Consider the following 16,284-nt stretch of genomic DNA (forward strand, 5'->3'; position numbering starts at 1 on the left):
GAGCAGCTCACTCACAGTCATGACAGGTCAATACTTTTTCTGGAGGATGCAAGGGAAGAATGTATCACTATTAACAGGTACAGGCCTCTAGGATGGCACAGACAATTCAATTCAAAGCCTTCTGGCATGAAAGTAAGTAAAATAAATTAGTATGTGTGCAGTACACAGGTAACAAACACAGCTCCTCTATTCCGTCATTCTCCTTACTGAACTTCTGTACGTAATCAGATAAGAGATCACTCTTGTATGTTTACACAACAGGAAGCAAAATGGTGCCCTGCTCCTGATACAGCATGACTAATTATCACATGCCAGCCTCTGAAAAAAATGTTGAATGATCAATTAGACTTATCTGGACTAGACAGAAGACTGTTTCTCTTAGGTAGGAATTAATCTCCCAAGTGCTAGTTTTTGTTCTGAAACTAAACTTTTCATATAAAACAAAAAAAAAAGCTCATGACTTTGTGTCAGCCCCTTCAAATGCTGGGGAGGGGAGAAAACCACCACGGTTAATTCTCACCTGACTCTATCCTGCTTTAGAAATGCACAATGTTTACATACGCCTCCATATCCTACAGGAAGGACTGAATTCTCCAAGGAAGATCTCCCAAGCATGCTTTCCATGCTAGAAGAAACACACAAGAGGCCAGGCTAGAAAATGCACGTGTTAAATGTGTTCATTGTGCCAGTCTCTCTAACTTACTCCAAATAAATTAATAAGCTGCTACCAGACATTATTGATTTGCTAAGACACCGCGACCAGGGCAAAGTAAATACTGATGAAACATCCCTCTACCCAGACTAGTATGTAACACAGAAAAGGCAATACAGAGGAGGTAACTTGTCACACACTGCAGTTCAGATGTGGAACTGTGATGGAAGTAATGAAATCCAGAATAGCCAAAAGGCATGGAAAAACAGCTATGTATGGCTCAGTCTACAGGAGAGGCTACATTCAACTGAGGGACCACATCCTAAAAGCCAAGTGAAGTGGCAGCTTGTTTACATGATCCACTCTACTAGTACTGAACTTCAGTCTGCCTGTAGAAACAGAGCACTACTTCATGGTATTTTGCAACTTGCTACACAATCACTGCTTTGACAGTCCTAAGAGGAACAAAACATGTATCAGACTACTGCTGATTGCCCTTTTTTCCCCCTCCTCAACCAGGAGATTTCAGGACACAAAAGCACATAAATTCCAGGCTTAAAAACAGCTCTTTATAAGTACACAGTATTTTTATCTACACATCTATAGCAGACTGCAAACATTTTAACATTTATGACATATAACAAGCATCTGTTTGGTTTTGTTCCCAGTTTTCCTTAAATACCCCAACCTTCCCATATATGACATATATGACAATCTATACATGAAAAGTAATAGGTAACAAAACGTACACATGTAGCCACTGCATCCCTAATCTTTAATAAATAAGAGATAGAATTTATTCCCTTATATTACACTGTAATTATGAATATCACTAACTTCCATCCAAACTACTGTTTTGATGTAATGAAGGGAGAAATCGGATAAAAATTTGCTTTCAAAAGCTGAAAGATAAGTGAGATTCTTTGTACTGTAAAATTTTCTGTGCAAAACAGTTAAGTGCTTTTTTTTGGACTGTATGCAAAATATACATCCTTGGCTTCTACAACCCATAATGAAATTAGAAGAACAAACTGAAGATGACTGTAAGTTTACAGAACTGTTTCCAAAGAAATAGTTCCTTTGGTCTCTGATACAAAAAGCTTTGAAAGTTTAACAGGTTTCAAGAATTAGTACCATCCCCCTGCAAATAAGCTTGAGTAAGTAAGATGATTACTTAACACACATCTTATTTTTAAGCTAAGATTCCAAAGCTGTACAACTGGATGGCAATGCTGAGTTCATCAGCTTTAGTATAGCAGCTCACTAGGAAGTGCTGTCTCAGTGCACTGATCATTATTAAGCTGTACTGATTTGGAAAAAAAAAATCTCACCAGATGGAAATAACAAGAAATGAACTGCATTTCCTGCCTTGGAAAATGGTGCAGTCATTTCAACTACAATGATTTTTAGGCATACCACAAAACCAGCTACCAAAAAACTACAAAATAAAAAGCAGAGAACTCCAAAAGTAATACCATCAGACACTGTTCAAAATCAGGTGAAACAGGAAAAAAACCCAAGTTCCTGCAAATCTGTATCCTCCAACAAGTTCCAGACAAATGTCTGTAATAAATGATCAAAGCACTAGCCATTTTTAGAAGCATCCACTACAAAGCTATGATATGCTCAACTACATTAAAGTGTGTTTTACAGCACTGTTAACCTTGCTTGCTCCAATTAAACCATCCAAAACTATTATATATAAAAAAAAAAATTAATTACATACTGTACTTCACAAATAATTCCCTGCAAACAGAAGTAATGTGAAAACAGAACTGTCAGGATTATCTTGAAGACAACACTAGGAAGGTAAAGCAGAAAATAAGACCAACTCAACACTCAACAGCTAAAGTGTAAAATAAATCTCCACTACGTTTCTCTACTCTTAACATACCTGTAAGTCACAATAAACTGATCAAGATATAAACCTAAATCATCACCTGTATTTCTCTTTTTTAAAAAAGGTACAAATGAATGACCCAAAACAGTTAAGAAGTCAATTAATTCAAGCTTTTTTATAACCATTTGAAAGGAACAACAAACACAGTTCTGTGCACCCTGCATTTTCACTAGTTCTCAACTTGGCTACCACAGGGCCAGTGATTTCATGAACATTAGAGATAAAAGTCCTTTTAAAAACCTAGCTTCAAAAAAAGCCTAAAAGCCATTCTGCAACTGCTTCCAAAAACCGTGGGGGTTTTTTTGCCACTGAATTCAGTGGGACTGTACTTGTACATAGTTATCTTCAGAACTACAGCTATATTGTAGTTTCATGTAAAGCAGAAGAAGCTTACTAAATTCAATGCAATTGCACTAGTGTAGATAGGATTAGTTTAAAACCCCCCATTTTGGCTTGACAAGACCTATTTAACAAAGCTGCATCAACTCAATGCACTTCATTTGCTTCCTCTCATAAAATAAAGGACATCTCACCTTTTGTATGGAACTATTTTTTTCAAATTACAAAAATGGGATTGTCTTTAAGAAAAAAAAGGAAGAAACTTATGTTACTTCTAGGAAGCAGCAGTGAAGTGGGAAATGGGAGAAATAGATGTATTTTAGCTGAACAGAATTGACATAGTAAAGCTGATGGAGAAAATAAAAACATGAAAGGGAACTGGCTTCTGTTCAGATACGAGGCATTAACAGAACATTTCACAGCAGTAAGTCCACAACATTCTATAAAGCATAATTCAAAAGCAAACCCCATTATATTTAGAAATATTAAAAACTCTAAAAATTGCCCCTAAACCAGACTTCATAAACTTTTTTTTAAAATACAACAACTGTAGACTTCTATAAATGGTCTTGCATATTATAGGGATTTAATATTTGGTCCCGGTTTTCTTCGTACTTTTCTATCATTTTCTGCATGTCATGGTCAGCTCCAATAACCTTGAAAAGAAGAACATGAACATTAGAAATAACTGACACAACAAAACATGTTTGCTTTCGAGCAAAATTGAACAGGACTACCACTGAAGCCAAACTGACACACTCCCTATAGATGGGTCTGATTAGCTTTCTGATCTGAATTTGACATTCACTGAAAAGCTGTGTCTGATCCTGTAAACAATCCCAGTGAACAAACCCTCCAATTCCACCAGAGATAAAGACTGCACTTCTATGCACTATTGACAGCTGTAAACATTTTTCTAAGGTTTTCCTTCTCCAAAAGTTATTAGAAAAGCATGTTTGTTTATTTATTTGTACCACTAAATAACACCCATAATATTTAAAGAGTAAAATCCTCCATATGCTTAATTGCTTCTAACTAAATACTCACAAGCACTGGGCAGGATACTTTGAACAGTGTATGTTTGATAAGCCACTCTTCATAGAGCTGATGAATAGCTTCTAGATATTCCTAGAAAAGAGGCATTCAAGTAACACCATACCCAGGGATGAAACACACATGGCAATTTTTACATATGTGGTAAGTAATTAAGAATTATATATAGAATCCAGCATCAGATACTTCCACCAACAAAAATAAAAAGCATCGGAACATTTCTGAGAAAAACTAATTCCCAGTATAAGGTTTTACTCCATGAAGAACCTCAAAGACACAGAGCTTACAGGAGGACAGGCTCTCAGCTCCTTTAAAGATCACTAACTGCATTTCCCTTCTATGGATATAATCAGGTCTTCTTACATCTTAGAGAAGATTAACACTTGATTAATACTGCACCTAAACAGTCAGCTATAGTACACTGATCACTAAAACACAACACTTGGGAAAGTCAGTGTGCATGATACATAATTTTTATAAAAGAAATCCAAATTAAGTACTGAAGTCTTACGTTTGCAAGGAAAACAGCTGCAACACATTTCAGCAATACACTCGGGATATAATTTTAGTATTTAGATTGGAATCATTATGTTTTTAAAACTCATTGTAACCACATATATTGAAGGAACTCCTTACCAGAGGAATGATTTTTTCCTCTTCCCTGCATCTTCTCTTTAACCTCTCATAACAAACTTCAGGAGAAGTCTGCAAATAAACTGCCATAACAAAAATTGTAAGAGTTATGTTCAAGGATCAGCTTTAAAAGCAAAGAAGAAGCTTACTTCACAAATTGTAGAAGGAAAGAATCCTGACTTGGGTACCACCACTGACCCTCCCCCCTTTGGTGATACTGTTAATCAATCCACGAACCATCCACAAATTTATGCTGTGTGATGCTACACCCTGTAATCACTATCATATTGAATAATGTGATTATTTATGAGCAAGAATTATTTTTTCTCCCAGCAAGGAAAGCCCAAAACAAACATGCCCCTCCAGATTTCATGCAATATCTTACCTATCAAATCAACCGAAACATCAGTGTTGTTCTGGATCCAGTCAAACCATTCTGTTAGGACAACGTAATCCACCTCTGGCATTTTTCCACTGAATAAACATAAAAGCCACCAATCACTGGACAGTCTGCACAGAGCAATTTTAAACTCATATTTTTATACCGGCTAGAATTACTCCAAATTTACTTCAGCATTTGTGAAATTAAAACAAGACCAATATTATACCCACCCAAATTCAAAACCTCATTAAGCATTGTTTATACAACACAAAGACCTAAAGAAAAAAAAACCACTAAAACAAAGTTTCTATTATTAGCAGTTACAAATATTAAATCTTTTTCCCATTATAGTTAAGAAATAGAACTGCTTGCCATAGGATGTCCTGGAAACTTAAGTTTTACATGAGCTTAGAAGGAAACTGGACAGGTTCATGAACAAGAAACTCCCTGTGGGTTACTAAATACAGAGAAACCACTGCTGAATGAAGACTAACTATAAGTGACAGGATACACTCAGAAATTATCATGAATGCTTACTCTGTTCTTACACTCTCTTCAAGTACTTTTGACCAATGCTAGAGACAGGATATGAGGTAAGACAAACATTTTTTCATGTCATTCCAAATGGCTATTTTAATGTAGCCCAAAGTTTTCATTTTTTAATTTGTAATCCTTCTACCCACCCCTATATCATATGTTGTTTTGCTATTGGTAGCATCAGATGTCTTGCAGCTTACTGTAACAAACAAAGCAAATGCCTTCAATCCAACATTAAAAAGTGCTGAAGCCATGAAACATCCTAGATGCCCTTAAAAATGTTATTCCAAAATTAATACATAGAGTTAACACAAGCAGACTCAGGCTGATAGCAAAAAAAAAAAAAAAGCAGTAATTTAAAATGAGAAAGACATTCCAATACACTTCCACTGCATGTAGACTGGGGATAAATGATGTCTCTTTCTGTTTGCCTCACATCTTACTGTGTTTCTCTGAACTTTCAAAGCAGTTCCAGCAACAGACTAGGTGTTTATGTAGCATGGATGCCATCTTGTGGCATGCAGCCATTCTTCTGCAGACAGGGACAGGAAAGGGGTTTTGTCCCTTAAGACCAATGAAAAAATTCATTAAAACAACAATCTGTTACATCGGCTTCTCAATACAAGGTCAGCATTCTAAACAAAACAAAACCAAAAAACCCAGTGCTGATTACTGCACTACTTTAATTAGCATGGGATGGATGAGTTACACATCAGCCAGGTAATAAACGCTTTTTTTCTCTCAGCCAAGTCTTATCCCCCAGAACAGATTGCTCTGCCTCTGGCCCAAGCACACTGGGGGCTGGGACCTGATTCAGAAGGTAACATTCAGAGACAACAGGTCTTGCTTTCATTACTCACTAGCCTACCAAGGTTTTCAGGCTATTTTGATCCTATGAATCCTGATTGTGAGCACATCAGGGCTGGAACACCTGTCACTCAAGTTCCTGCTTACAGTAAGTGCCAATCCTGGATGCTAAGGCTGGATCTCATTCTGTCCCTCCTACAGTGCTATCCTTTATAACCTCGGGGGTTTTGACCTGTCTAGTATGGGTTTGCTTTGATTTAAGCAAGACTCTTGTATTCAGCTGGAGAGCAGATAACTTCAAGAAATGGTGTTCTAAATAATAATATTTGCTAAATACACAAGAGCTGTTTGGAAAAAGGGTCTCATCTGCCCAGCGTCCCACAGGTTTTATTCTACCAGTGGGCACCGTGTCCCATACAAAACACCCTGCCACTCCTGCACAGAACTGACAGATTTCACTGACCACTTAGATGCAAATTACTAAAGAAAACATCAGCCAATTATACATATATGTATTTTTTTTTAAATCTAACTACAGCAAGGAAGTAGAAAACCACATACCATACCTTCGATACAAATTCTCTACAAAAATGTATTTTGCACTGTGAATTGATCGCTCCATCATCCTTACAGGGGAAACCTACAAAAGAAAACTTCAGTCTCTCACTAGTTTTCATTCTTCAGTACAGTTCTTTCATTTTGAGCTCGTATTGCTCATCATGTCCTTTATACTAGATAGAGCATGTGAATCAATACAGAAAAACAAAAAAATTACAAGAAAAAAAGGATGCAAACCATCTGCAAAAAAGCAACAAAAATGTAGTGGAAGTATTTTGGATTAACACAAGCAGCAATGGCTACTTTTGTGTTATACAGCATGGAGCAGTGGGATGAATACTTGCACTACCTTTAAGATTACCTAAAGTTTGCCAGAGGTTTTAAATAGCTACATTTAGAGAGACACCAATTGCAAACAAGTCACTGATGCACAGTGATGATGAAAAGATTTCTGTAAGTCCAGCTCATAAGGATGATGAAAAAAAAAAAAAAAAAAAAGGCAGTATTAGTTTGGGGAAATAGAAGTTCTAAGCTGGTTGGAGGCAGATGTTTCACCCCTGGAGGAGATTCTGAGCATATCAACAGTGTCTCTGTACCATAAAAATTCAGCCTCAATACAGAAACAAAGACCGAATGCAAACAGCACCTTAACTTTTGGATACATAGTTAAAAATACTTATTACTCATAACCCTATCTAATGCTTCTTTAAAATTAAAAGAAAAATGTTTGTTTACCATTGGTCTAGTATGCTGCTCCAACATTGTAAGCTGTATGTAAGTCTGCAATGTTATCCCCCATCTTGATGCATCTTGGTACATTAAGCCCTGTGGTTATTTAGAGACAGAAATGAGACAAACAGACATTTTTGTAAGGTCAAACAGCAAAAAAAGAGAGGTTGGGTATTTCATAAGCTTTTGCACTAGGATGGAATTGGTAAAAGAAGTGCACTAGAACAGCTGACACCAGGTTTGACAGGAATTAAGTGATCATCTGCTCTCTGCAATGCAGATGTAAGAATTACAGTCCCAGTCCTTAAAGACACAAAGTGGGGCACTTGGAACACTTGCTGAAGTCAGCAGGAATTAGTTACTCTGCACCTGGAATGGTGAGGACCAAGGCACAGGTCATTTGAGACAACTCAAATATAAATGTATCTGGTACTCTATTTCTGTGCCCTAACAAACTCTCAGTATCTCCCAGTCCATCCAGAAATGCAACATATGGTTCCAGTAAGTATACCTGAGCCTCAGAATAGGTGTCTTTTAACACAGACAACTCTTCTTCCCAAGGGGATCCTCAAAGCAGATCTCAGATCTTCTGCTCTAATTGCTGCAATGCCACACACACACAGAAGCAAGAGCCTATCTTGCAAAGCTGATAAAAGATCCAACCCAAAATAAGACATTGTTCAGTGTCTGTTTGCTGAGGTGACAAACTAAGACAGCAGCATTGCTTCAGTCCACAGATCTGGCTTTTTTTCTCCTTGACCAGCATCAGAAAGTACTGTGGAATTATGAGACTCCTGTGATGATGTTCAACACAGCCAAGCACACGCCATCCCTTGATTAATCATAACAAAGTATAGCACAAGAAACTGCTAGTAGGGAAATTTACTAGTAGGATCTGTGCTAGCAGCAATTGCATCAAATACCTGTTGGGGCATGCGTGGTTTGGGGCGTATCCACACCACTGTGTGGACAACAAATTCCACATCAGCTTCAGCATAGGTATCACCAGCAACGGGATCTTTGCAATGCAGGTGTTGTATAAGCAGGGAAGACTGACATGAGAAACCACTCCAAGCATCTCAGCAAAAGTCTATCTGCAGATGTAGTCAGAGCCCTGACTGCTCTGAGCACAGCTGTGGCAAAGGGACACATCTGTGGGGAATGTTTCCCAGAAGCAATGACTACCCAAAGGGCAACAGAAGCTCTCAGCACGTCACAGGACCAGCGTTTCCGTATCTCCAACAGTCAAACTGTATCAACTGATCAGATTCACCTCTCACTTTCTGAAGTAATTTAATAGCAAAGACATTCTTCTCTTCTTTAAAATAGACGTAAGTAGATTTAGAAACAACTGCCACACTCAGGGCTTACCTTTCTGTAAGTTTATTTAGCTCATACCCAATAAAAGACCCCGTCCTTGCTGAAACCGCATTTTATATGTAACGTTTCTGTGACACGCATGTCCTAATCAAAGTAAAAGATCTTTGCCTCGTTGAGCTTTATTTGTTTGCTGTATGAGATTATGATCACATCTTTTGTTAACAGTTTTGCTGATTGGTAAGAAGTCCACACCCCTTTCTAGAAGAACAAGAATTATAACTGTAGAATTCATTTCTGCCACTTACCAGGATATTATGACCACGAACGTTCCTCCACTTGGCCACTGGTTCTGTCAAAACCTTGTTAAAAAGAACAACTCCATGTTAAACATATTTTAGATTCAAAATATGTAATTTGACCCTACAAGTTTACACCTATTTTTAATAAATACTCCATCAGTAAGTCAGAGTATTCAGGACTTGCACTAGAGAGCTCATCCCTCTACAACACTTAAAAAATCAGAAGAATACGATTATACAACATCTTTTTAGACCACAAAAATAAACCACTGGATTGGTTACCTTATGAGCCTGGATATAATTTCACTTTTTTGAGTCAAAATCAGATGCTGGGAAAAAGAATTACTATCTGACGTACACAAAAGCAATTGCTCACTGAGGTGTGATCTTGATTTTGTTTACAAGACAGTACAAGCCTACCCTGCCCATATCTTGTTCCAAGCAAATGCAAAAGCAAGCACACTGACAGTCCAAGAAATGCCCACAAGCAATTCTAACAGATTTTTCTTTTTTTAAAAAAAGAAAAAGCCATCCATTTACTGGTGTCTCAGTACACATTAGTATTTTTACATGATTGCTTCTTTATCTTTACTTTTTTTATTACAAAGTAAAGATATTACATCAAAGAGTTAAGTGACATAGAAGAGCAAACAAGCATGCCCAAACATGCCCAACACGAGAGCTGCAGTTACTTCACAGAGGTACAAACCGTAATCCACAGGTTTTACTGACGTTTTGGCATCCAGTACTATATTGCACAGGATCTGTACTTCTCTTCTGCAATTTGAGAAACAGCTGGGGAAGGGAGAGCTAAATATGTGCACCAGTAAGTGAACTGGCTGACAAATGGCTCCTTTCTCATTAGCCTAAGAAAGGACAACACCTCCAAGATAACTGTCAGTTTTGTCCAGACAAGCAACAGCTTAATGATGTAAATAAAGACAAAGAAAATTACATCCAGTACCTCAATGCTGGTAGTTTGTGCAAAATAATCCAGGCATGTTGTTTTCCCACTTGCAATGTTCCCCTCAATACATATCTGATAAAAGACAGGACCACCTTTAAAAACTGTGCCACTCCATAGTACTAAACAGCATATATAAAAATGCACTCTCTCCATATCACTCATACCATTTCCTCACAAAGTAAATAGGTTATTTTCTAGAAAGACAGCAGCCTTACTTTCTGGCACCCCTGCAGTCAGTTGCCTCCCCCTGCTTCCAACATCCCATCTGTTCCCATGGCCCCCAAGAGTTTAAGGGGGTCACCAACACACTGGCTGCCACCACTCACCTCTGACTTTTGTTTTCAACTTAAAAGAAACACCAACTGCAGTAACAATTTCAGTATCCACTAAACAGATAGCTTAAACCTTAAGATGCATTAAATTTTTATTTTCAGAAACCTGCACAATTAAAATAAGAGACTTTTGTTTCAACCGTCTTAAAATAATTTGTAGATTAAAGTAGTAAGATTCCAAATCCAGCAATGTGAGCAACAGAATTTACAAAAGAAAAAAAATAATAAAAATGAAAAGCAAACAAGCCAAAAAAACCTAAAAGGCAGAGTTGTGTAGAGCACCTGCAACACTACACACACAAAGCACTCACCCCAAACTGACTCCTGGCCCTGCAGCAGTACCTTGTACTTGCACAAATCCCTCATGATTTTATTGCCATTTACAGCAGTAGAAAAGTGTAGGTTTGCACTGAGTAAGACCCAGTGACAGACCCAGCACCTGCACACCAGTCACTAACAGCCAGGTTTGATGGTTAATAACGTACACATACACAGATCAAGATAAAAGAAGAGGCTGTGTGTTTTACACAGCTTTCTGATCAAAATGCAAATACTTACAACTGTCTTTCTATCATCTTCTTTTATCAGATGTTTATCTGGAATGGAAATAAATAGGAGTTACAACAACAAACTTTGTTATACTGAGCCTCTTACTGTGAGCCCCTCCACAAAGTTCTCTACTGTCTAATACAAACATTTGCTCCGTTACCAATCTTTAGCTTTCAGGGAATCACTGGGTCACACACCAGACACGTTGTGGCACACACTGACAGAGTTTAAGTCTTCATTGTACTCCACACTACAAGGACTCAGAGAGTGCCAACAACAGCCTTCATCAGGTATTTGTTACACCCACTGCTCCTCAGTTAGTTACCATTCCTGCGGGGAAAAACTCGTTTTTGGGCAGGCCAGTCAAGAGTGTGACACCCACTGGTGACTTCACAGGCCTGGCCACACAGTCGGGTGAAAAGGGATGAAAATTTCAGAACACCTCCAAGACAAACAATTCACATGTCTTACATATCACTACTTCAAAACTTCCCAACTGTAGCACTCCTGGAAGCAACAGCAGGATCGCCAGACACTTCACAACGCCAAAAGGGCAGACAGCGGCAGCACCCCAGGGCAAAGAAAACCCGCCGCGCTGGGCGAAGGCCGGAGCGGGACCCCGCGGTGGGGGCCGCGGCACCGGACATGGGCAGAGGCCCGGTCGGCAGAGCAGCGTGCGGGGAGCCCCGCGGCTGTCAGGAGACTCGGCGGCTCCTCACGCTATTACTCGTGCGGAACTTGAACAGGAACCGAGCGCCTCTCCGGGCTCCCCCGGGCTCCGCCGCTGCCGCACCCGATTCACCGCCCGGGCAGCGACAAGCACGGGGCGGGTGCAGCGGGCGGTCCCGCCCCGGCTCCATCACGGCCGCCCCAGCCCCGCCCCCCCGCCAGGCCCGCCGCCCCCGCACTTACAGCCGCCGGCGCCGCTCGGGCCGGGCCGGGCGCGCAGGGCCAGGCCGCCCGCCGAGGAGCCCGCGGCCGCTCCGCCCGCGCAGGCGGCCCCCGGCGCGCCGCTCCAGGACCCCCGCCGGCCCCGGGCCCCGCGCAGCGCCGCGGGCCGCGCCCAGGCCGCCCCCAGCCGCCACATCGCCCATCCCCGCGCCCGCCGCCACCGGCGCGGCCCGGCCCGCTTCCGGTGCGGCGCCGTCACTTCCGGGGCCGGCCCGGGGCGCGCTGCCATCCCGGCCCACCGGCGGGGCGCGGGCGCTGCAGGGGCCGGCCCAGCCCGGCCGGTCGCGCAGCCATGGCCCTGGTGGCGGTGGACAAGGGCTACCCCCGCTCTCCGCGGGGCGCCGTTAAGATCGCCCGCACGGTAGGCCCTGAGAGGAGGGGGGCTCCCCGGGGGGCCCTTCTGGGAGGGGCGGCGGGGAGCGGCGCTAACCCCCCGTTAACCCGCGCTAACCCGCGTTGCTCGTTCTGTCCCCTCAGCTGGTGGCGCTGGTCACCTTCATCTGCTTCGCGGCCTCCCGCTCGCACGAGGCGTACACGGCGCTGGCCGCCATGGAGGCGGCGATCACGGCGCTGCTGTTCGTGCTGAACCTGCTGCAGCTGGACAGGAAGATGAGCTGGTTCTTCTGGCCGCTGGCGGTGAGTATCGCCCGGCCCTGGGCGGGGACAGGCTCGACCCCCTGGCGGTGTCCTGCTCGCAGGGGCCCTTGTCGGACAGCTCCGTTACTGCTTCGGTAAAGTTTAAGCAAAAAACAGTGTTTTAGTGTTGAACCGGTTTTGCCGGACAGAACACACTGTTCTGCATCAGCTCCTACGTAGCTGGCTTATCTCCCCTACCAGCCCTTCCTGCAATGACCAGCATTTGCTTAACTCTGTAATACTGTACTTTCCATCTTTCACATCACAAATCAAGGCTCTACTGTTACTTAAGCAGTAATGAGTGCTCATCTTACCTCTCTTTTTTTGTTTTTGTTTCTTAATTTGTTTGCCTTTCTAGTCACAGCCAAGTTGCATAAATTTGACTGCCAAAAAAAGAAAGAAGGTAAAATGAGGAAGTTCTATCACAAACGCTCTTTTTAACATCAAACCACTGGGTGTCACTATCGGCCTTACGTGAATATCAGTGCAATTCCATTTTCGTAGTAAATCAGCAGGTTTTAAGGATTGATACAATACTGGGAGCGATTCACGTTCCTCCTCAGGTCTGTATTTCAGAATAAACATTTTGCTCCCACGGGCTGTTCCAGGATGTTTTAAACTCGGTGATCGCAGCCTTGTTCCTGGTCGTTGTGTGCCTGTTGGCGATAAGCATCAAGACCAACAATGGGACACTGGCTGGAGGAGTAAGTAGGAGAATTATTAACGAATTTCAATTCTTACAGTAGACGCAGTGTGAACCTCTTGGTGTGCTTACATTGTGGGAAGACCAGGAAAATAACTCTGTCATGGAAACACGTACACAAGTTGCAAACAAAAGTGCATAGAGTGCAGTGTATCTTACCAAAAAATTCCTCAGATTACTAGTGATTTAAAGAAATTACTAGACTTAGTATTTACTACAGAGACGTACTAGCACTGCAAAAGAGTTTAACTAATCTGAGTAACCTGCATTTGCTTCCATAGATTAAAAACATGGGTGGGAGAATCTATAGCTCTGAGGACTATCCAGTTAGGTTACACTACTTTAAGAAATGCCTACAATCCTGCTACAAACAGTTAAAACTTTTAAACAGACGTGCTGGTACCTCCTTCCTGATGTGTGTATCATTTTTTCTGACACAAACTGAGAAATTACAGCAGTTTTCATACGATGATTGTTATATTTTTGTGTACTTACGGTCAAACCAGTTTAATAGTGCAAGCAAGTGGTATTTTTTATTCAAATTAAAACTAATTAACACTAATAATAAGGGGAAAAAACTTCAGTTTTGAAAGTAGGTAAGCCTACTGAACTGCAAGATAAGCTAAATGTAACAAGCAATGAAAAGAAACCCAGAACCTGCCACTTTTCAGAATCAGCCTAAGAGACAGAGAGGTGGAAAGCTGATGCCTGCTGGCACTGACATCCTGAGGAAAAAAAAAAAAAAGACTTTCTGACAACTGTTCTCAGTTGTGAAGTTAATGGAAATAAAAGTTGGAATTAGGAGACTAATCAGGTAGCTTGGAAAACAAGTTTGGGCAGAATGTATAGCATCTTCAGTGTTGGGAGAAACAGAATTGCCCCATGGCCTGTACTACAGGACACACTGGCTGGAACTGTGCTCTCCTTAAAGAGCTGGCCTTAGCATTATTCCCCACTGTTCAGACAATTCCATTTTAAAACATAATTGCATAAAAGCACTGGTGTGAATGTGGGATTGGGCTGAAGGGCAAGAGCTGAGTAAGTAACTCAGCAGATGTTTTGCAAACACATTTTTCCAGTTGCCTGCCTGAAGTTGTATATTTTTTAATACTTACATACATTTTCTTCAATTTGGAATATGTTTCCCATTCAGAACTTCAGAGGAGTACATATTTTTTTTTCTGCTAGGCTTGTTTCTACAACTTTTCATTTTTCTCCAGGCCAATACCATTAATTAGGCAGTCCTTCAGGAGACAGAAGGGTTTTGATTTAGGATGAAAGCATTGTCTGGCATACTGCAAAAGCTTGGCTTTCAAGGTGAACACGTCATCTCCAGGGCTTCACAATCTCCAGGGCTTCACACAAACATCAAACAAAGCCAGGGTGTAGACTGCTCTGTGATGAAAGGCTGATGGGATTTAAATATGGATGTTATTTATCAGTTGTCTCAAATCACGCATATATTTAAGAGTCCAGAAGCAAGTCAGTAAGATGGGTTTACCACTTCTTTGAAGAACAGCAGATGTGTCACTACAGGAAAAGATAGAGATTCTATGGGGAAACTAACATTATCCTTATTTTTATAGGTGCTTGGTCTTATCTTGCTTGTTCTCTGTGTTGTTGATGCAGTTCTTATTTTCCGGAAGATTAGTCTTGATGAACCAAGAAGTACTACTGCAGCAAAATAAGATACCATTTTAGTAAAAGAAAGATTTCTCCATTGATGACCATTTTACTGTGCTCTTTTAAAGAATCTGAATTTCATGTGTTCACCTTTGAATTTCCTGTGCATTTATGTACATTTTTGCAAGTACTGTTTGTAAGTTTTCTTAGATTTACAAAAGTAGTTTAGTGTTCCAATTTCACCAGTATGATCTTCAGGGAAAATTCTCCTGGTTTTCTAAACTTAATTACATTTGCACCCCTGTGAAAATTAATTAATAATTGCCTTTTTTTCTCTAATAAAAAAAAAAAAAGAAAATACAAATAAGCCTAAGTACCTTCTTTAACACTATTTATTTATTAAGTACACTTAAAGTAAAAATTACTTAATTGAATATACCAGTAAACACCTTTAGGAACCCATTTTCTTTCACCCGTACTTGTATTCCTCATTCCTTAGATCAGCTGATAACTGACTCATACCCCATGAATACTGCAAGACATTTTGATCCCCAGATTTTCATTTTTATATTCAGAATAATGCTGAAGATAACCACACTGTCCCTGGTGTAATGCAACCACAGCTGTACTGCAGTGCGTTGATATAGGAGATAAAATTAAGTTAGCATTATAAGCAATATACAATGTTTCAGTGTCTGAGGACTGCTGCTGTGGGTGCTCCTGCACTCGGGAAGCCAGTGGTGAAATGCAGCATCATGTGGCTGAGAGTCTGATTGTCCAAACTGAAGAGCAAGCATGCCTGTGATGGAAGAATTTCAGGGCTGATACAGGGCAACAGACAAAAGTGAACACACAGTGGGCACACGTTGCGAAAAGACCTTTAGGGTTATCAGGTCCAACCATTAACACAGCACTTCAAAGTCCACCACTAAACTATGTCCCTAAGCACCACATCTGCCTTTTAAATACCTTCAGGGATGGTGACTCCACCACGTTCCTGGGCAACTTGTTCCAGTGCCTGACAACCTTTTCAGTGAAGAAATTTTTCCAAATATCCAGTCTAAACCTCCCCTGGCACAACTTGAGGCCATTTCCTCTCGTCCTACCGCTCGTCACTGGGGAGAAGAGACCGACCCCATCTCGCTACAACCTCCTTGCAGGCAGTTGCAGAGAGCGAGGAGGTCTCCTCAGCCTCCGTTTCTCCCGGCCGAGCAGCCCCGGCTCCCCGCGGAACCCCTGCCAGCGGCAGGGGCAGCCGGCGGAGCCCCCCGCCCCTGGGGCCGCCCCGAGCGCTCGGACACCCCCTCTCAGATT

General features: G+C 41.2%; 2 protein-coding genes across 2 annotated transcripts; one reads left to right on the forward strand and one right to left on the reverse strand.

Annotated features, from left to right (window-relative positions):
* Nucleotides 1-1,199: 1,199 nt before the first annotated feature.
* Nucleotides 1,200-12,183, reverse strand: TK2 (thymidine kinase 2). Its single transcript, XM_051629132.1, has 10 exons — nucleotides 11,970-12,183; nucleotides 11,067-11,104; nucleotides 10,174-10,248; nucleotides 9,216-9,269; nucleotides 7,597-7,686; nucleotides 6,870-6,943; nucleotides 4,963-5,051; nucleotides 4,581-4,660; nucleotides 3,939-4,019; nucleotides 1,200-3,547 (listed from the first exon to the last, which is right to left on the reverse strand). The coding sequence occupies exons 1-10, from the start codon at nucleotides 12,142-12,144 to the stop codon at nucleotides 3,449-3,451; spliced, it is 855 nt and encodes a 284-aa protein (XP_051485092.1). The 5' UTR covers nucleotides 12,145-12,183; the 3' UTR covers nucleotides 1,200-3,448.
* Nucleotides 12,184-12,202: 19 nt separating this feature from the next.
* On the forward strand, nucleotides 12,203-15,328 carry CKLF (chemokine like factor). Its single transcript, XM_051629133.1, has 4 exons — nucleotides 12,203-12,369; nucleotides 12,486-12,644; nucleotides 13,253-13,348; nucleotides 14,934-15,328. Exons 1-4 carry the CDS (start codon nucleotides 12,301-12,303, stop codon nucleotides 15,033-15,035), a joined length of 426 nt encoding a protein of 141 aa, XP_051485093.1. The 5' UTR covers nucleotides 12,203-12,300; the 3' UTR covers nucleotides 15,036-15,328.
* The last annotated feature ends 956 nt before the right edge of the window (nucleotides 15,329-16,284 follow it).

Source organism: Apus apus, chromosome 11 (assembly GCF_020740795.1).
Source record: "Apus apus isolate bApuApu2 chromosome 11, bApuApu2.pri.cur, whole genome shotgun sequence".
Classification (NCBI taxonomy): domain Eukaryota; kingdom Metazoa; phylum Chordata; class Aves; order Apodiformes; family Apodidae; genus Apus; species Apus apus.